General features: G+C 44.5%; 1 protein-coding gene across 3 annotated transcripts; it reads left to right on the forward strand.

Annotated features, from left to right (window-relative positions):
• Positions 1–329: 329 nt before the first annotated feature.
• On the forward strand, positions 330–20,818 carry si:dkey-70p6.1 (uncharacterized protein LOC570575 homolog). 3 transcript variants are annotated; one of them, XM_037102697.1, is made up of 8 exons: positions 330–711; positions 10,304–10,529; positions 11,278–11,335; positions 11,523–11,601; positions 12,688–13,151; positions 14,076–14,189; positions 17,412–17,549; positions 18,229–20,818. In XM_037102697.1, exons 2-8 carry the CDS (start codon positions 10,396–10,398, stop codon positions 18,766–18,768), a joined length of 1,527 nt encoding a protein of 508 aa, XP_036958592.1. In that variant the 5' UTR covers positions 330–711; positions 10,304–10,395; the 3' UTR covers positions 18,769–20,818. The 3 variants fall into 3 exon arrangements, with proteins under 3 accessions (XP_036958592.1, XP_036958593.1, XP_036958594.1); XM_037102698.1 differs by having other exon boundaries at positions 14,076–14,126; XM_037102699.1 differs by lacking the exon at positions 14,076–14,189.
• The last annotated feature ends 277 nt before the right edge of the window (positions 20,819–21,095 follow it).

Below are 21,095 nucleotides of genomic sequence, written 5' to 3' on the forward strand. Positions count from 1 at the left end.
AAAGTCAGTGTAAATAGATCACACGCTGGTTTCACATCAACCAGATGTTTCAGAAAATATTCACTTTTAAAAACAAAAAAACTAAATAATTGACAGCATTTAATAACAATAATTCAGACTGGTTATCTTTATGGTCCGTGCGTAAAAGTTGGAGCTGGCTGTGATTCAGACTCTAAATGCTCCTGATGTGCTTCATGCACCTTTAGCAGGCTTAGAGAAACATCCTCCCGAGCCGGAGTCAGCCCCGCTCATTTGACAGCTCCACCCGCACTTCCCCGTCCTTCCGAGGGATGACGCTAGAATCAAAAGACGAATTAAAAATTGGGGGGTCTCCAGCTCTGCCTGTGTCACATGGAAGCACAGTAGCCGAGCCGAGGGGATGCGAGTACAGATGGAGGGGGCTTGAGGGACTCTGGTGGAGAAACCCTGGCACTTGGAGGTAATATTGGACATCCAGCGGCGGCAGGTCGGACTCTTCCCAGCCTCCCTTCTGGCTGGGGAGCGGAGGAGCGCAGGGATCGGGGCGCACAAGCGGGTCAGCGGGCGCGCAGAGGATGTCACATGCAATATGCTGCATTCGTGTTCCGTGAAGCCCAAGAACGCCAAGTTATCGCCTTTGATTGATTATGCTCGCGGGCAGCGGCTGGTCCGTGTGGAAGCAGAAGGACGCGACCAGGGTTGACGCTGCGCCTCCCAAAATCTCCGAGCTGAGTGAGTACAGGGATGCTATAGCGCAATGCTCTGTGCCTGTGGCTATGTGACAGGCTGGAGGGAGGGAGGCATGGAGGGGGGAGAGGAAAGGGAGGGAGGGAGGGAGGGGGGGTCATTCATATGTGCCTATAGATCCCGTTCGATAAGCTGCACACGCAGTCGGCGCACGGCATCCTTTTTATTTTTGAGCCAGGGGGGATGAAGCCGTGCGCGCTTTGGCTGCTTTCCTTTGTGCTCGCCCTGACTGCCTTTTTTACCCCCCCTCTTCATCTGCTCCGGTCATACATTTAACACACAGACACGTGTGCAACCCACCTCAGTCTCACTGCATCGCCTCCTTTCGTTTTTTTTTTTAAAATGCGATTTAAGCCCCGAAATGAGCGGATTTGATCAGAGAACTTCATTGTGATTTGACGCGAGGAAGGCGCAGGGAGCCTCCAATCAAGCGTTTGCTCTGCGCCCGACAGTGAAGCATAAAGATAATTAACGTTAGACCTTCCGTTAACATTTGCACCCCCTCCCCTCCCCTCCTCCTCCCCTCCCTTACTCATAAATAGGGGGTGTGGGGAGGAGGAGAAGGAGGAGGAGGTGGACTGGCTTTGTCGTGTAAGTTGCCAGCTGACCTCAGGGACACAACATCCTTTACCATCCCCACTTTGATCTGGAAATGAATCGGAAACGCTTTGATGATTAGAGAAAAGAAAAGGAGGAGAGAGAGAGAGAGAGAGAGAGAGAGAGAGAGAGAGAGATGGAGAGGGGGGTGAAAAAAAGGCTCTACAGGCTTAATGAAACATGATAAAAAAGCACACTGCATCAGCTCGAGATTCCTCCTTCTCTCCTTCTCTCCATGGCCGCCTATAGCCTCCACCTGCACACCATCACACCCTTCACGTTTTTCTCCCCCCCCTCCTCCTCCTCCTCCTCCTCACTGCCTCAGCTTCATCTGAGTCGTTGGTTGGTAACCTGTTGTCAGCATCACTGCAGTTGGAGGTGTCAGAGCCCAGAGGCGCGGCGAGCCGGGCAGCCGAACCGTCACCCAGCGTGTGATTGATGCCTGCTGAGTGGGTGCCATCATGAGCCACATACATCCAGCCTCCCCTGACACACACACACACACACACACACACACACACACTCTGACACACTCTGACACACAGGAGCCCTCCATTCTTTCATCCTTTATCCCACCAAAGCGTAAAAACACAACCATGATGATGATGATGGTGATGTGGATGAATCCATTTTTAACTTTCAGCAATCTGTGTTGTTGTTCTGCCTGTTTTCAAGGTCCCTCGTTCTGTCAGAGCAGCTGGGGGGAGGGAGGGAGGGAGGGAGGGAGGGAGGGGTGGAAAAACAGAAAGAAAGAAAAGAAGAAGGGATGGGAGTAATGTGATCAGAAGAAGACATCATAATTATTCTTTAACTCGCTGTGAATAATGTCAGCCGCTGTTTGTATCAGAGGCCAGCGTTGCACAGATAAAGACAGAGCCTCGGCTTCCTTCCTCACAGGGGCATGGTTAATCGTTGTTGCAAGCAAACATTTGACCTAATTCACATTCTCACACAATAGCAGCCTCCTCTCTCCCCCCCCATCTCTCTCCCTCTCCCTCACACACACACACACACACACACACACACACACACACACACACACATTGCTGTTATTTGTGTCACACAGAGGGTGAGGTTTTTGCTCCACATGAACTCCCAGGTGGTTTATCAAAACCTGAGCAGATTCGGCACAGAGGCCACTGCCGGCTGGCTGGCTGGGTTTGTTGAAAAAAAAAAAAAAAAAAGCAGCTCCAGTGTTATTAATTATGAACACGCATGTAAATGCAGCGCATGTTCCTAGAAAATTACAAGCCTACCGGTGTTAATTGCAACAACTGTAGGGCTAACTGTGTTCCTGCGAATGTATTTTTCATGAGGATTACAGCATAACTCCTTGTTTGACTTCGTGGCCTCGTCAGGTGCCGAGAGCGGAAACCATCAACGTTCAGAGGGGGAGGAGAGTTTGTTTAAAAAAAGAAATCAGTCATTGGTTTTAGTTGAATTTTGGCCAAATATTTCACACAGCATGTTTCGCACTGAAGGTATTTAAGTGTCCAGGTTAGATCGAAGTCAACAGGTGATATGTTTTCGTCATTTACGACTGCGTCCAACCGTTACGCTCCTGATTAATCAATACATCCTTTAGTATTAACAAAAACACAAGAAAACAGTCAAAAAAATATGAGACAGTGTCTTCATATGTTTTGTATTTTATGATGAACAGTTCCAAATGTAAATCTAATCTATCGACTCTAACATAAGACGAGGAAACAAAATGTCTCACATTTAAGCTCAAACAATTGTCTGTCAACAGAAAGAAAACTACTGATCGATACCGATCATTTATAATCAAGGAGAGGAACAACTGATATTTGCAGCCGATAAACATTTGCAGTAAAAATAAAAATCTCTGTGTTAAAATTTAGAATAGACAGTGATGGAACATTCACATTCAGTTTACTCGAGTTCACTTGAGTATTTCCATTTCCTGCTGCCATCAGAGCAAAAGTGTTTTATTTTCCAATGAATTAACTTTATTTATCAGCAATATGACACAAAAACAAACAACCAAGATGATCAGCCAGGCCGTCATCTATCAACCCCTAATCGATTAATCATTTAAATCATTTTTCAAACAAAAACACCATCCAGTCTTTTCTTCATTATGATGAGTCTATCGTGAAAACAGCTGTAAGTTGAAGCCCTTTCACAGTTTAAAGCGATGTAGCTTGAAAAATGACGTCAACAAGTAACTGATCGTCATCATGGTTGTGGATTCATTTTCTAATCAGACCGATCAGCTAACGGACAAATCTACATCCGTGTTGGATTGTTTTTTAAATGAAACTTCACTTCACTCCTTCACTCACACGTCACGTCTCCTGATTAGTAGACCAATCGATTTTTTGAGGATCAAAAGCAAAAATGATCCGCACATATTTGATTCCTCATTTGATAGTTTTGATTGTTATACTTTTCGTTATTCTTTTTGTGTCATGTGATCATCAGAGTGCCTCACATCATCTCCAACAATCATCTGATCCATATTTAAAGTAAAAATGCCCCAAATTCCTCAGTTCCAGCTGGTCGTGAGTGAGATTCTGATGTCTTTCTTTGTCTTATGCGATTAAAAATTCATGATCGTGTTCAAACAAACCAGTTCATTAGACGACATCGTCTTTGGCTTCAGGAAACTGTGACGATCATTCTCTTTGACTAGTTTCTGATAAATTGCAAGTCACCAGTTGTCGTCTTCTGTTTTTTCACTGATTCAAGAAGAGAGAGAAATAAACAAGGAGCTAGAACAACACTCCGTAGAGTGCATACCTCTGCCAAGGCTCAACAGTCCCCTTTAATTCAGTCACGTCTCATTCAATATCAAACTCAGTGACCCTGCGTCACTCCAAACTCCAAACCACCCATCGCTGATCACCAGATCTCGTATCTGCATCAGTGTTGACTGTTTTTTCTTGGGGATTCCTGTATTACTCCCTGAGAAATCAACAAAAATGTTGAAAAGTGAGATGGATCCATCCCGTTTTCCGGATCTGCACCAAAGGTTCTTTTGGTTTTGGTTTCTTTTGAGGCGCATCGTCCATCCAAGTTTTGTGGAAATCCGTTCTCTAGTTTTTGTGTAATCCTGCTGACAAACCAACAAACAGACAGACAGGCGTGAAAACTGAACCTCCTCGGTCTGTGGAGGTAGTAAAGGAATTTCTTTTCAAGATACAGCAAAAATAACCTAAACTCGACGGTCTACTTACTCACTTTGACAGTTTTCAGACACATCTTAGTCTTAATTTGCTGACATTGGTGCGTTCGCCGCCCCTAAAGGTAAAGACTGAACTTTTACTTTGCTTTACCTGAACATACGCTGCATGTGAGTCACTGAAGAGAGCACACATTAATGATCGATGACGCTCCGGTTTCCTCGTCCCCTCTCGGTGTAAGTAGCCGTCTGGCCTGTGATGCATGGTCAGGGCAACACCTGGCAAATCTGCACCTGCAGGTATTCGCTGGTAGTTTGTAATGAGCACACTGAGCACCACAGGCAGAAGGGAGGGAGGGGGGGGCTCTCTGAAGCCGAGGTAGAGGGGGGGCTTTGTTTAGCGGAAAAGCAGCCGGGGGAGGACCGTTTCTTGCTCTTGCTCTGAGCGCTACGTCCAATTGGTTGGCTCTGACGAGGCAGCTCTAGGGCCAGAGATTACACTGCAGTGCTGAGGCGTCACTCTGGCTGAACACCGCAGGCGGAGGCAGGGGGATAGAGGGAGAAAGAGAAGAATGGGTGGGGAGGTGTGGACAACACTCATTGAGACAGGGAAGGCAAGGGAAGAAGGCCGGGAAAACCTCGTTGGGAAATGTGACAGCTTCTTCTCATCATCTGCTTTCAGCGTCTTCAAACACCTGCCACGAGAACTCCCACACATGTCTTCCTCCCCTCCTCGCTCTCCTTTCTTTTCCTCCACACCTACACCTTTCCCCTCTCTTCTCTCTCATTACCCTTTCCGTCTCCGCTCCTCAGCTCTGTTTGTCAAATCAGCACAGATATAATTACACTGACGCTGTTGCCACTGTAATTCAAATTATCACGGCCTCACAGGTGCATATGGTTTCCTTTAAGTCCGGCGTAACATTTCAGACTGCTCGCTCAGGAAGTGAAGTCGAAAGCACAGTCGGATAAATTAGTGGCATTAAAAGCAGGTCGCCGTCTGCGAACTGTTTGCTGGCTGCTGTTAAAATACACCAAAACAGTTTTGATAGACATGCTGGGAAAACATGTTCACCGCCGCTGTCACTTCCCGAAGACATGCTCAAAGAAGTGTATAATTATGTTGGATATCCGGCGTATGAAAACATGACTTGTTGATAGATCATATTAACAATAATTAGCGTGGCGCTAATTTGAATTTGGAAACAAAGCAGTCGTCTTCCGGTCAGGACGCCCCGAACTCACAAAGAAAAACCACAAGCAGGCGTGCAGAAGAACCACCGAGACGCCCGTGTGTGAAATTCGGTGCATATTGGATTTCATGCAGAGAACAGCTGGGTTCAAAGCTGGATCTGCAAAAAAAGAAATGCAAATCAACCCAGAGTCTGTGAACCTTTCTCGTGCAGAGCCTGATAAACTGTCCCATCCCTACTCTGCCTGTTACAGCAGAAAAGCAAACACATAAAATAGTGAAAGTCAAATATTGTATTCTGGAGAAGAAACCTTGCCAAAGAAGCAAATAAAAGATTGAGGAAAAAATTCCACATGGGTAAAGCTTCAGTCAGCGTAGATCACTGAATCAAACAGTGCAGATTTTATTCCTCTGAAGGGGGATATTACAGCTGGAACGGGCCACGCCTCCACTGACAGATGCTCCTCTTCCTCGTCTAAAAACAACTGGACTTTTGGACTAACATCATCCCAGATGTTTCCAACAATGTTCAAACCCAGAGAAACCCACAAGTTTATTTAAGATAATGTGTGTTTTATGGTTGCATGTTGCCCTACTGCTTCAGCGTGTTTGTTTTCAGGTCATCCTTCACTAAACTCAGCACTCACCAGAGACCCCGGTTCTCTCGATTCTCTTCCCCTGCCCTCTCTCAGCAGAGTGCACCGCTAACAACTCTTTGCAGGCTCGATAGCCAATTAGCTGAATATTAAACAGCCTATAAATGTGGATCAAACTCCTCAGTACCACCAGTAGGGGTGATATGATCCCCCTCATTAGCTAAACACCATCCCGCCTTCATCCCCTAGCTGCAGAGAGCGTGCAGGAGCAGAGGGGTTGTTGAGTTGAATAACCCGATCGACTGATTGATCGATTGATCCTCTGTCTGACTGCGGTTAAACAGAATCTAAAGCCCTGATCTGCACTCTGAAATATCAGTAGCCTAACTGTGCTGTGTGCTGATAAATCTAATGTGTTGTCCATGGTGCTAAAGATGCCGACGGTTCTGTAATTGCGCCTTTTTTTCTCGGCCTCGTGTCAGTTTGGTCTTGGATCTATAATATTCACTCGTCTACATACTCCACAATGTGGTGCCACCTTGTGCAGTGTAGTCATGGAGGAAACCAGAGGATCATACAGACACACTGCTGTCCATAGTATTCTTATAGTATTCCTGTATTCAGTCAGTGGTGTCCATGTTGCTAAAGATACACCTCTAGACTAAACCACCTCTGTAACGGCTTATTTTAGGCGAGACGTGACTACAGATATCTTCTCGAGACACGTTGGCTTCAGCACAAGTTTGTTTACTTTGTCTCTAGTTCCCCTGCTGCTGCTCAGCCTGCCAGCGGCTGTCAAGCCAACACACTGATGCCCCCTCCAACCATCTGAGACGGAGAGGATCATTTCTGATATTTCCCCAAGGACATTTATCCCTTTTAATAAAATGTTTCAGCAATACAAACAACAAAGGATCACTTGATGAGATTTCAGCTGTCTCTCACTGAGGCTTGAGTGGTGGCACAATGTGGGACATGTTCTACCTGCTTGTTCACTGGACTGCTTCCTTTATGTGTGCAGATGGACCTTCAGGGTTAACTGTCGTTAACAGTAAAAGAGAATTTCCTTCAGCAAAAAAAAAAAAAAAGAAAATTCCACTGGACTTTTTTTTCTTTTGAAGAAGCTAGTTTCTTTATTTCCTCTTCCATCTGTGGTCAAAACAGTAAAACCCTTGGTAAAAATAAAAAAAAAAAAAAAAACACTTTGAAGTTTACCATAGAAGTCAGATCAGAGTGACTATCTAATGTTTTGATCAAAAGTGCATTAGGCCAAGACTAGGGATGTTTTTCACAACGCAGCTTTGAGCACATCTGTGTATGTCGGCTCTGGCAAACAGACCACTGACGGACATGCTAGCAGATGTCCGACTGTCTGCCGGTCCACAACTTTGGCTCAGACCAAAATATCACCACAACTCTTTGGCATAAATTTAAACAGACATTTATAAAGCTTACTGGTGAGGTGATCGATCAACCATATTTAAATGGCGGCCATTTTCTCAGGGCGAGAAGCTCAAATGCTGGAATACCGTTACGCTGCTGAGTTCCAGGTGGCGAGTGGAATAAACGTAGGGAATCTGACAAATTGTTAAAATTTCATCCCACTTCCTGATCGATCAGAAAGTTAAAAGATCATAAAAATCTGGAGGGACATCAGGCCGTGTTTCAAGGGAAAACAACATATTTGATAAACCATAAACTAACCTTATCTTCTTCGCTAACATTACTGCTGGATTACATCCAGAGTTAAACAACTGTGTCCAAGACGTGCTCAGATATTTTAGATTTAGTTTACGTCTCACCCGTCTTGGAAGTGTTTGAAAGCTGACGTCAGCTGTTGTCTAACAGGTTAACAAATATGTTGATTTACGTTGAACTGTGGACTCTGGATTTTCACTTTCAATTGTCTTTTCAGTGTCTAAGCAATCAGGACGCGGTGAAATAATAACAGTTTGTCAGGTTTCCTTCCTTTAAAAGTCTTGCAGTCTGAAACACAGCAGTGCTACATTTGAGCTTCCCAAACAGCTGCTGTGTGAATACGATCTGTCGCTTTTCATCTGGCATATTTCTCCCATAGTTTTTATGGCCTCAGATTACAATTAGCAATGGTCAGATTATATCCAGTGTTTGTCAGCCTTACCCAGTGTTACTGACTCAGTCTTGCTACCATAACATTAGCTTTCTGGATAATAGCTGAGCCAAAGTCTCATTAAAGACTTTTAACTAAGTACTGAACAACTTCTCCGTTGCGTAAGAACCTTATTTATGATTCCATGCGCTGTATCGTAGGCAACTGGATGTGTTACTTGAAGAAGTTTTACCTCTCATGATTTCAGAGTCGTTAGAGCCACAACGACCCAGAGTCCAAACTCAGAGCGCACGTGTGTGTACTCTGTAAGGACACTCCCACACAGGGTTTCTCCAGTTTGTTAAGAAGCCTCTTGGCTGAGAGGTGAATCATCTTCAGGGAAATGAAACACATCCAGTTGCCTACGATACTACACACTTAGAATGACCTGGAAGACTGAGAGCCTCCATCAACTTATTTGTGATTGTTCCAGCTTTAAGTAAAATCTAAGATGTTGGCAGGGAAATGGAATAATTGCTTGATGTTAGACTTTGATCGCAAAAATGCACAAAAACAAAAAATAATGGTCTTTTCTTTGGCAAGTAGCCATCGTGCAAGTGGGAGGCAACCGTCTTCTGCTGCGCTGCACAGCTCTGGCCTCCCCATCGTCCATTAATTCCTGATAATGGACGCCTCGTCGGGCACTATCCCTTACTTAAATCACAAGGTCATGAGCTGATTATTTTAGCGTAGAAGAGGCTAGAATGAAGAAAAACTAACCGGCAAGTCATTTGAGCTGCTCCAGATTGATATGTCTGCTGTATGTGGTAGTTTTCTCCTAAAAAACAACAGCAACGGGAGATCTGAGGTATCCGTGCTTTAGCAAACAGTCAGAGAAGACACACATTGTTCACCAGGCTACAGACAAATTGTTATTTGAAGGATCAGTTCTGCCTGGAAGTGAAGGATCTATGTGGGATCCATTCCTAAAGCACGTCGTTTAAAGTCTCAGATTTAATCATTAGCGAGGAGGAGGGAGGAAGAGTTTTGTCTGAATCTGGTGTTCAAGACTGAACAAACACGCGAGAGACACTCGGCTGAGACGTGAACTCACAGTTTCACATCGAAAACTTCACTTTGACACGACTCCCTCAGGCTGCCATTCAGTTCTCGCTGTGGCTGACGGACAAGCGACTCACACATAAACACACGTGAAAGCACACAGTCACAGCAGACAGATGGCGTGATTTGACAGAGATTAGAACAGGCTTGTTGTTTGGTCTTTCTGTTACAGCTCTTTGTTTTTATTGTTTATTTGAAACATATTACACTGCCAAATGTGAAATTGTCTGGCAAGCGGCATGGAGCAGAGCAGAAGCAGGAAATATGTTTCTGTCGGCTCGCTCTGCTTTCATACTCGTCTCCTTCAGTGGTTCAGGCTCAACTGGCTGCCGGCATGTTCAGCCTCTCTGTGACTCATTGTACCTCCTCAATATGTATGTTTGTTCTTATTTGACTGGTTAAAACCACAGGAGATTTGTATTTACTCACATACTCTACCTGACAAACAGATGAGCAGCTGATTCTCTGTGTTTTCATTATGAAGCAGCTTTTAAATGTATAACTGTTGGATTACTTTCTGGTGCAGGCTCACTTTCATGCTGTGTAGACCTAGATACTTCAAAATCTTTGTTGGTGAACAGATATAATGTTGATGTCTATGTGAGTGTGACACACAAAGCTCAGTAATCCCTCAGACAAGGTAAAGCAGAAGCACATGCCGGAGGCATAATGTCTGTTCACTTCACTGCTTCAGCGCTGGATGGGAATTCTCACGTTTCCCCTTCAAACTGCTGCTTCCTCTCTGCTCCCTCCACCGTGAATATTTTCCTTCTGGTTCTGCTGCTTTGTTAACCTACTCAATGTTTTGTAAAGGTTAGATAATTTTGTAATGAAGCACCGCTCTTTGCCTGCAGATCCCAGTGACACCGTGGCACTTCCCTGCGTGCATGAGTTGTAAGGGTGTGAGTGTGAGTGTGTGAGAGCAAGTGAGCGCCAGCGCTCCCACATGGCCTCCATGCAGGACGGGCTGAACTTCACGGCTCCTCCCTACGGCAAGGTCCTGCTGCTGGGCGCTATCGCTGCTGCCTCAGCCTTTGTTGTCACGATCCTCATCGTGGTGCTCTGCGTGGGCTGCCAGAGGTGAGAGCAGTGTGCACACATGCATGACCACACACACACACACACACACACACACACACACACACACACACACACACACACACACACACACACACACTATTCACACGTGCACACAACAGTAGTGGAAATCCTTCACTTCAGAAAAAATCATCAATTACAATTAAAAGTAGGGGATTTACATTTTTACTTACTAACTTATTTACTTTACTGATTCTGCATTAAAATGTTTAAAAATGTTGAGTTGTGTACTTGTGTTTCAAGCCAAATACAACATCCAAATCACAAGAGCTGCAAACTTTTGATAAATGTAAAATGTGTCCCAATAAACATACAGAGCTGCTACAGAGATGTCCTGACCTAAAAATCATCTGGACATTAAAACAATGCTTTAATAACATTAGAAGCATTTTTTAATATTATTTAAAACAAAACTTACGATTGATATATGATTTTATAATGTTGTGGCTTAGAGGTATACAGTAAAGTAGCATTACATGAAAATGCACAATTAATGTACTTCAAAACTGTACTAAAGTACTCTTAAGTAAATGTAATCAGTTTCTCTTGACCCCTGACACGCACACATGTAGAGATACTCCGCATGTCCTTCTCACACACACACACACACACACACACGTGCACAGTCACGGGATGACTCAGACACACATGGACGATGACTCAAACACACACAAGTGCATCACTGTAGTAAGTGTCAACCTGTGTGACAGAGCGGTTGTGTTTACCACAGGAAGGGGAAGACACACAATGTTCCCGGCGAGGGTGGAAAACACCGTCTCATGGACATGGTAGGTATCAGGCGGCGCTGGCCCTCCACGTCTTTTTGTGTTTGTGTTCGCTGCAGAGGTAGCTGGAGTAACTCTATTCATCTGGGAACAATATCATTCAGAGGACACCTCTTCAGTCTTAATTAGTGTTTAACTGGGCTTTTGTGTGCGTGTGTGTGTGTGTGTGTGTGTGTGTGTTTGTTGTCAGGGTATACTCAGGCAGTCGAAGCTGCGGTCCATCAGCAAATCAGACACTGAGATGAACAAGATGAACTGCAATGGCAAAAGTGAGTCCATCTTTCACATACAAATCCTGACCTGTGTGCTCTGAACACCACCTCACTGCACCCTGGTGAAAACCTCGTTATCGACTCCTAATGAATCTGAACAGACGGGTCCCTGTTTCAGCTGCATGACGAAGCACTTTTGACGCCATCGGAATAAAGAGATTTTTGAGCAAAAGGAGCAGGAAGTTCGTAATCTCTCAGCTCATTTAAAAGCATGAAAATAAAAAAAACCAAACAGTCGAGCTGCAAGGTTTTTACACTAACAGAATCAATATATCTGGCTGTGAAATGGAGAATTAATTGGTTAATTTTGCAGCAGATCAATAGCATGACAAGCAAATACATAAATGGAACATGTTCTGATTGTGCTTCATCCTCTTTCATTAATGCCAGTCAACAAAAAACAACCCCTAAAAATACAAATAAACACTTAGGGAAATCATCTCCGAACAATAAAACGTGTCACCGTGCATTTTTCTCCGCGCGATCCGTCTCTAATCCGGCCCTAAATTTATGCAAAACCTTTTCTATATTAAAATTTGAGGATGCTTTGGAAGAGAAATTTACCCTAAAACGGAATTCACATCGCATTCACGGCTCAGCCTTATTCCACTGGACTGTTCGGGCTCGATTTACGAACATGCATCTCTCTCTAAAAGACAGAAATCAGAGAGCCAAGACGAGTCCTGGAGCGCCGTCACTGACAGTCAACAGGGAACTGAGTTTGTGGGCACTGTGACAGTAGCCTGAGAGCGTTTGAAGGAATATAAGCATATGTCCTGCTTCATATTTGTCCTGCTTCCACTGCAGTGGAATGAAGTCAAGTTGGACGCAATATTCTCAAACATCCACGTCAGCTCCCAGTTTACTGTCAGCTCCAGATTTTATCGAACCAGCGAGAGATTTGTCCACGTTCAGATATCTTTGTTGGATTGTCCAGCGCGAGAGAGTAAACGTGTGTGAATTCTGTTTTCTGGTGGGCGTCCTGTATCTGCCTTGCAGAGGCAACTAAAAAGAAACGTCCAGCAAGCATGGACCTTCTGCTGCTGCTCAGCTGCCGGTCTAACTCTGACCTCCGTTCTCAAGGCAGGCAGCTTCCCCAGATCCCCTCTGGGACTGGAGAGGACGGAGAGCACACTTACTCAGAAGTGGGCCGACGCTCCTCCACCACACGTACTGACGATGCCCTCTACGCCATGGTAGGCAGGGCCGGGCAGACGGACACGCCGGCCCCTCCGGCAGTCCCTGCCAACACCCCGGCTCCTCCTGACCCAGACGGGGACGTGGAAGGAGGGCTGCCCGAACCCGAGGCCCAGGTCATGTCTCCACCTCACCAACCAGAGACGGCCGAGTACGCCTGCGTCCGGAAGCTGAGGAAGGCAGACAAGGCGCCCCAAAAGAGGGACAGCGGGACGGATATGGGGGAGCCGCCGGCGCCGCCTCCAAGACACGCCCCGCCGTCGCATCCCGCCCCTCCTCCACCACACCCTCACAGCACGAAGTTGCCCCGCAGAAACGTGGATGCCTTCAATGTCCCGTCATTCCCAAAGGTTGGTGGAGGAACTTTTCTTTTTTAATCTGATGATGTTTACAAAACAGTTTCTGAGCTTTAGAGTTCATACAATGGAAACAGTGCTGTAGTTAAACCAGATCAAGGCAGGAAGACCATGAGATGCAGCTGAAATCTAACAAATGAAACTCATGTAAAGATTGTTTTAGTTAAAATTCTTGTTTGGGATAAATTTGATTAAACATCGACCTTTTTTCACATGGCAGCCATTTTATTTTGATGTCATGCTCGGGGCGGGAAGCTTAAATGCTGAGATCATGTCATGTTTTCTTAGTTCCAAGTTAGTTAAATGTGGAATATCTGACAAATTGTTATCATGTCACAGCTTCCTGATTGATTAGTGACTGAAAATATGGCAACAGTGAAAATCTGGAGGGACATTACATTACATAATATTAGCATTCAACCACATCCTAGCAAACATTAGTGTTTAGCTTTGGGGTATGCATGCTAATGTGAGCTAACAAAAGCTAACAGGGTGAGCAAGTATGTTGTTTTACCTGGAAACATGACTCAACATCTCTCTATCTATTGTCTTTTTTTAGTTGCTGACCAGTCAGGATATAGTAAAAAAAAAATAAATTTCAGTTTCCTTACATTTACTCGACTTGTAACTTGAACACAGCACTACAACATTCGAGCTTCCCGCCCTGAGGAATAATGCTGTCAGGTGAAAATGGCTGCTGTGTGAATATGATCTGTTGTGCTATTTATACATGTGTAAGCAACTTTTGAGGTGAGAGGTCATTGAGAGATTATTTTATGGGTGGGCAAGGATTAGATTTAGTCTTTAGATTAGATTATTTTCATGGAAAGAGATTAGATAAAAGGGCAGAAAACATGTGATATGTGACGTGTAATTTAATTGAGAACCATTCATTTTGTTATTTGATGTCATTCAAAGGCAATAGCTTCACATCTTCCTGATCAGCCTGGACAGCATCATCGTGTAGAGGTGAACAGGATTCAGTTTTTTGGGCAGACGGAAGTGATGACTGGAGGGGAGAGAAAGTTAACAGCTAAGTCGTGTAGTTAGTTTTTTCTCCAGAGGTCCGAGGTGAGATCATACAAAGCAGATCAAGACTAAATCAATGCACTGACATGCCAGTAAGGCCCTGAAAATGGATGATGATGTCTGTCAGTCAATCATCTGGACCGAAACACTTTGGGATGATCCCCCGATCTCTTCTCTAATGTCACCACGAGGTTGACACTTAATGAAATAGCTTAGATCCAAAAGAGACATTTGGTACATTAAGTCATATAAACTCAACCGATCCATTTTAGTTTTTTGTCTAAAACTTCGGTTTGTGACCTGAACAACTAATGACTTCCCATGAGCCTAAGCTGCACTTTGTGGTGAGTGCTAATTAGCAAATATTAACATACTAACCTGCTAAATCTAGATGGTGAACACTGACTGTGTAACATCACCATGTTAGCACTGCCACAGTGAGCATTAGCATTTAGCTAATGCTAAGATCAACCGTGCTCACATATGCACAACCTGATAGCACTGCGTTGGTGTCGTTCATGACACATAATCGTTAATATTCCTCCAGGATTATTCTTGAAACTGACCAATCACGATTTTATAACTTTGTAGCTTAGCCTGGAAGAAAACACGCATGGGGAAGTTGTCCTTTTTCAAATATACTTTGTAACTTCTACATTTAACCCACTGAACCACTGACACTTTGCTCCAGATGTGGACTTTGTCCCAGTTTCGTAACATAGAAATCCTGGAGCGACATGAAATACGATGTCCCAGGAACCCCACCAACATGCGTCTGTGACATCACAACCGCGTGACTGCCGGGTTGCAGTGATGCTCCTGGAACAACATTAATTATGATGTTCTGGGAACAACACCAACCGAGTTCAGTCTCACAGAGCTGCTAGCATCACTGGAGCTGTTGGCAGGCATTAAGATTAAAATAGCTCTGTGTTAAAAAAAAAAACACAAAAACCCCACGGGGCTTTGCAGGGCGTGTTGATGCAGGTAGAGAGAAACTGACTCTCAGATGTGTAAATTTGAAGGCTATCAGATGCCAAAACGCCGTGCAGCCAGTTATAATTTTACAACTCTGGACAGTTATCACAGAATCACTTTTTTATTTTTTATCTGTGGCTGTGGGTTGTGAAGTAAGTAGTAAAAAATACAGTATAGGTTTTACGCTATAAATGTGAGCACAGATTCACATCAGTGTTCGAGAGGAAGGTTGTGTTTGTGCTATGGATTCGTGTTATAGTGGTATTTGATGATAAGGCAGCAGATTTTTTCAGGACAGGATTGTGTCGCTTTTTCAGTGTTGAGCCGGTTTAAAGGATCAAGTTCGACCTGGAAATGAAAATTGAGTCATTATCTACTCACCCTCACACAGATGGAAAAGGCGAGTGAAGTTTTTTTTTGGACCATGAAACATTTCTGGAGCCTCACAGTAAAACAGTGTTGCAGTATTCTCCCAAACAACTGAAGCAGATGGGGGGAAAAACGACAGAGCAAAAACATTCAACGGCTCCATACAGACGGTCCGGCGTGATCCAAATCTCTGGAAGGTTCCAGATCTGAAATCGAATTGGAAAGACGTTACTTACAGCAATTTTAAAGCTGACATCTTCACTGTAGCTGCTGAGCTAAAGGCGTTAGCGTGAGACTCGTCTGAAGTGAGTGCTCAAATGTTTCAGTTGAATTTGGCATCTTGTTGCTTCTGGAGACTTGGATTACACCTGGCGAGCTGTATGGAGCCATTTTATATTTTCCGGTTGTTATTTTATGTTTCAAAACAAGTCCCAAGCTAGACACTGGAACAATGTTTTGCTGTGAAGCCGCAGAAATCTTTTGTGGACTACGACACTCCACGTGGTGTCCGTAGCCCCTCTGCATTGATGGACCGGCCTCTTCATGGTCACATTCTTCCATGCAAGGCTGGAGGCTCATTTATGCTCATTGTCAGATTTGCATACAGACATGGACGGAGCCTTCTGTCATTGGTCTGCGTTAACTTTGTCTTTATTTCTACACGTTTTCTGAAAGCTTTCGGATGCAGACTAACAGAGCGGTGCCTCCGATAGTCGTGGGGAGCAGCGTAGCAGTTTAGCCAAGCAAGACACGACCGAAAGACAAGAGGAAGAAGTTTTAAAAATGGTGGGCCTTTTTGAGGAGGGCTAATGTGAGTTGGTGAGAAGTTTTAAACATCTTTTTCTGGGCACACAGACAAAACGTTACTGGGAGGACAAAGGAGGTAGCGAAGAAAAAGTGGCTGTCTGTGAGTGGCGCCCTCTAGTGGTTGTGTTACTTAACATCCACGACAACAGACGTGTCTGAAGGGAGCTTAGATGAACCTTTAGTTAAGTTCAAGCGCAGACAGTCCGTCAGTTTAGTCCTCCTGAGATCCGATTGGCAGGCTCAGTTGCCGGCTGCACTGACGTGTAACAAATGTCTTTGCGATGTTTCATCCTGTAGCTCTTTGTCAGCATCAGTATTAATATACGGCGTGTGGTCCAGGTACAGCGAGCAGGATCTCTCTGTCAGATTTCCTGATGATGCTGCGGAGGATCCACACGGTCGTAATTGTGCCGGTGTTGCAGTTTTCCCTGCACTCGGCTGCATCGCGGATGGTGTTGTGATATGTTAGCACGTTCCTCTGAAGTCTGGGCAGCGAGCTGTGTTTATTTGTCGAGGAGTTCTTGGCGATATCTCTGTTCTCGGCGGTGTCACCCCCTCCATATGTTCGCAGCAGGAGGACTGTCAGCTTATAATGTGGCTGTGAGGCGTTTGTGCTCCCCTCCAGGTGACAGTGGGAGACCATTTGCTGCCCCGTGTGAGGTCAGCGAGGTCGCCGCTCTCTGCCGTGACCCGAGTTCAATAACACGCACAGTTCACAGGCTTACATGTGTACACAGTCTGCTCACAGGGCTGTTCGCCACTGACTTTCTTGTGGATGACGCAACATGTTGAAATTGAGTCATCCAGAACACAGGCACACGCTTCCTCACGTTCAGGCTCCACCTTCCAGGGAAAATCTATTCGATGCTTTATGAAATCCAGCCAATATGTGTCTGACGGCAGCTCTGTGCCACCACGACACTTCACTGCATGTTTAAAGTGGTTCATATTCATTTATTTTTCTTCTTCTTATTAACCCCACCGGATCTGGTTTTAAAACACAAATACTCAAAGAAGACATGCACGATAATGAGCTCTGCCCTAAATGTAATTTCTTGTTGCTGCTGACAGGAAGTGATGTTTATGGGCAACGGAGAGCAGTACATCTGGAAGCCTCCAGAGGACGAGGAGATGCTCATGCACCAAAATAAAGTCCTGGGACCGCTGGGTGCTCACACAGTGGAGAATATACAACCGTCTGCTGCTGTGGTGAGTCAGTGTGCGCGTCCTTCTCCTGTCTGTCACTCGGTTTATATATTAAATTCCTGTGCTGAAGCTCCCTGTTCCCAATATTTCCCCTCAAACGTAAGGTACTTTAATATCACACAAAACATGCTCTGCTCTGTAGCTACTTGAGGCAGCACTTCAAGAGAACAGTCAGAGCTAAACAATATAAATACTTGGTGGAAGGTCGTTCAGTAAATGCACAGCTGTCCTGGATGTATTTCAAGAATCTTACAACAATCTGAATGAAAAATAACATTCAGTCTGCTGCACAAGTGGAAAAGATGTTTGACTCCATTTCATCATTCATGGATAGAAGCTGAAAAGGACACACGTCCTTGCTCAATTTGTGTGTTGTGAGCTGTAAGACTTTGTTTTTTTTATTGTGCAGCAGATGAAAGTAAAAAATGAAAGGAATAATTCAATATTTTGGGAAGTATGTCTATCCACTCTGCTTCTGGCAGATTGTTGCCGTTGTACAGAGCTAGGCTATCTGCTTCACCCTGTTTCTAGACTTTATGCTAAGCTATGCTAATTGGCTGCTGACTCCAGCTTCATATTTAACCTACAGATACGAGACTGGTGTTGATCTTCTCATTTATTTCTCCCGAAGTATTCCTTTCTTTTCTGTTTCTAAGCTCGGTGATGTGTTGTTTACCTGCAGGTGGCTGAGATGTACTCAAAGGTGTGTAAACCAGGAAAGAAGAAGCGAGCTGTGCCGGGGTCTCCCCCAGCCAATCCGGGCTTCCGGACCTTGGGTCGTGGTGACCGGGACCGAGACCGGGACGGGGGGTTTAGTGTAGTGGTCAAACCCCAGACGTGGGCCCTTCAGGAAGGCAAAGCGGTCGGAGGGCCCCTTGACGACCACTGCTACGAGTCCATCGGGACGGAGGAGTGCGATCTGGCCTACGAGAACCTGGAAGGTGGAGGTGCCTGGAAGCGGGAGAGGCCCCCCAACACTTGTGCCACCCTGCGGCCGAGGAGGAAGAAAGCCCAGCAGCCCTTGCAGCAGCAGCAGCCGCCTCCGCCGCCGCCTACGCAGCAGAACCCCAAGTTACAGCACCTGCCTGCCAAAGCCCTGCTGCTGCCGGGGGAGAACCTGTACGAGAGCATCGGCGACCTGAAGCAGGGCTCCGCCACCTCCAGCACCACCACAATCTTCACTTTCAACGATGGCATGGAGATGTATGTAACAGGGCTCTGAGGCGGCGGCTGCACTGTGACCCCGATCCTTCCAACGCAAGGAGCTGAGCGAACGCCACGAGGAGTGACGGCTGAGCCCCTGTCATGCTCACCCACACATACTGTTTACATTCAAGTCATAACATCATGCCTTTCACAGGCTCGGAGGCCTTGGGGCAGTAATGTTGATCTGTTATGACCTGGGCTGAATACAAAGTCCAGTCTATAAACCTTATAATGAATCCAAAGGTAGTGAATAATAAATGAGCACAAGACCATTGCAGAGCAATCTGTAGGTGACAGTAGCACTTCTATTTTACTGATACATATGTGCAAAGCACAATAAAGTAAAAAAAAAAAAAGCCTAAATTCTTCCTCAATTCTAGCAGGTAAAAATAGATATTTACCTGGTCCTATAGCAGGACTCCTGTTTGGGGGAAAGACACGTCATTGTGTGAAATCTTTTGGTAGCACTTAGTCTGTCATGAGCAGGCCTTCCCTGTAGTTAGTCAAGATGTGATTCAGGACGGCATCTAAATGATATAAAGGAATGAATTACTAATCAAAATGCTTGAAAGCTCAGGGACCAAGAGAATCAATTATGAGAGTATTATAAGAAAAAATAAAATTGCACACATTTTGCATTCCTCCTCAAAGCTTCGACTAATTTAGACCATCATCGTATTGAAAGAGCGAGCGTATACTTCCCTCTGTCACGTTTCGTTTCATCCTACATGGACTGAACACTGTCTCCACTGCCGTCTGTAAATGAAGTGTTTTACTTTGTTGATCCTGTTTCTGCACTTTGCCTGCTACAAGTTGCATGCTAAAAAAGTGAAAAAAAAAAAAAACAAAAAACAAAAAACAAAAAATCAAGCACTGTCATGTGGTACCTCTATATGAATGTTTTTTTATTTTGATTTAATCGTTGTTGGTTGTTTATTTATTTTATTTATTTTTTATTAGTGTGTTGCTTTATTTCTCTGTAGAGCACAAGGCCAGTTAGATGGAGGACGTGTTTGGCTCAGTGGGACTCTGTGCAGCAGAGAGGAGAGGTAACGCTCTCTCTTTGCCTGCCGCTCACACGGTACAGATGAATCAAGACTAAAGAGAACTGCTCACGTGCTAAAGGTGGAGACAGACCACTCATCCGCCCGCCGCCACACTCACACACACACACACACACACACACACACACACACTTGTGCACACACATACACACACCCCTCTCCTGCTCAGTCCTCACTCATACCTGTGGACCGTCCGTCTACGTAGTCCCCCCCGCCTTGTGGTCATATGAATCTGCTTGGATTTCACCATAGTGCAGCTCGGAAAGCTACAGTAGAACTGATGTGTATTAGCAAACGTTCATGTCTCATCGTCACTCCATCGATGAAAAACTCACTCTCTCTCTCTCTCTCTCTCTCTCTCTCTCTCCTCACTCTCTGTTATCAGTGTTAAAAATATTGCAGAAATGACAAAAATGTGAAGCAAAATGGTTTCCGCTAAGCAGCAGAGCATCACCTGTGAAAGGATAACACACACACACACACACACACACACACACACACACTCAAAAATTGCATCCAGATCCTGGACAGTAACGTTGATTTCCATTCGACCAAATATTCCCCCGCAAAAAAACAAAAAACAAAAAAACAATGTGATTATACTGTATGTTGATGCAATGTGTATGTACATTACAAAAGAGAAAGAATAATAAATATATCATCAGTGTCAAGAAATCTATCTTTTTCTATTACGTTTAATTGTGTTTTGGAATGACTTATCTTGTGACACAAAAACTGCAAAAACAGCTGCAATGTAAATTTTCAGTGTATTCTGTTTGTTGTTTTTTGAAGCCATGAAGCTAACGGTGTGTTCTTGGAAAAGCCCAGCTAAGTTAAATGTGGCAGCTAATGTTGTGTGTTTGCTATTCAGACTACAGGGTCTTGTACTCAGAAGCGTGTAATTAAGTGCTAAGTGCAAAAGATTGTAATGTTTTATATCAAGATTACTATTCATGAAATGTCAGTCAAGTTTATACTTTTGTAATAAAGTGGCACTTTAAAAAAAAAAAAAGGATGTTTTATCTCATAGTGTTTTTAAAAATTCAGAGACGCCGTCGACGCCCTAAAGAGTTCCCTCTGCCATCTACTACAGCCGGATCAGACTCTTTCTTTTTTTTTTTCCTCTTATAATCTTAAAAAGCTGCCTGTAGATTCTTCAGTCCAAAGAAAAGCCAAGAAAAAAAAAAAAAACTTAAATATACATATGCACTTATATTCATGAGGTCAACCTGAGATAATTGAAAAAATGTAATATTCTCTGTTTAACAGCTAAGATCTG

Source organism: Acanthopagrus latus, chromosome 7 (genome assembly GCF_904848185.1).
Source record: "Acanthopagrus latus isolate v.2019 chromosome 7, fAcaLat1.1, whole genome shotgun sequence".
In the NCBI taxonomy this organism is placed as follows: domain Eukaryota; kingdom Metazoa; phylum Chordata; class Actinopteri; order Spariformes; family Sparidae; genus Acanthopagrus; species Acanthopagrus latus.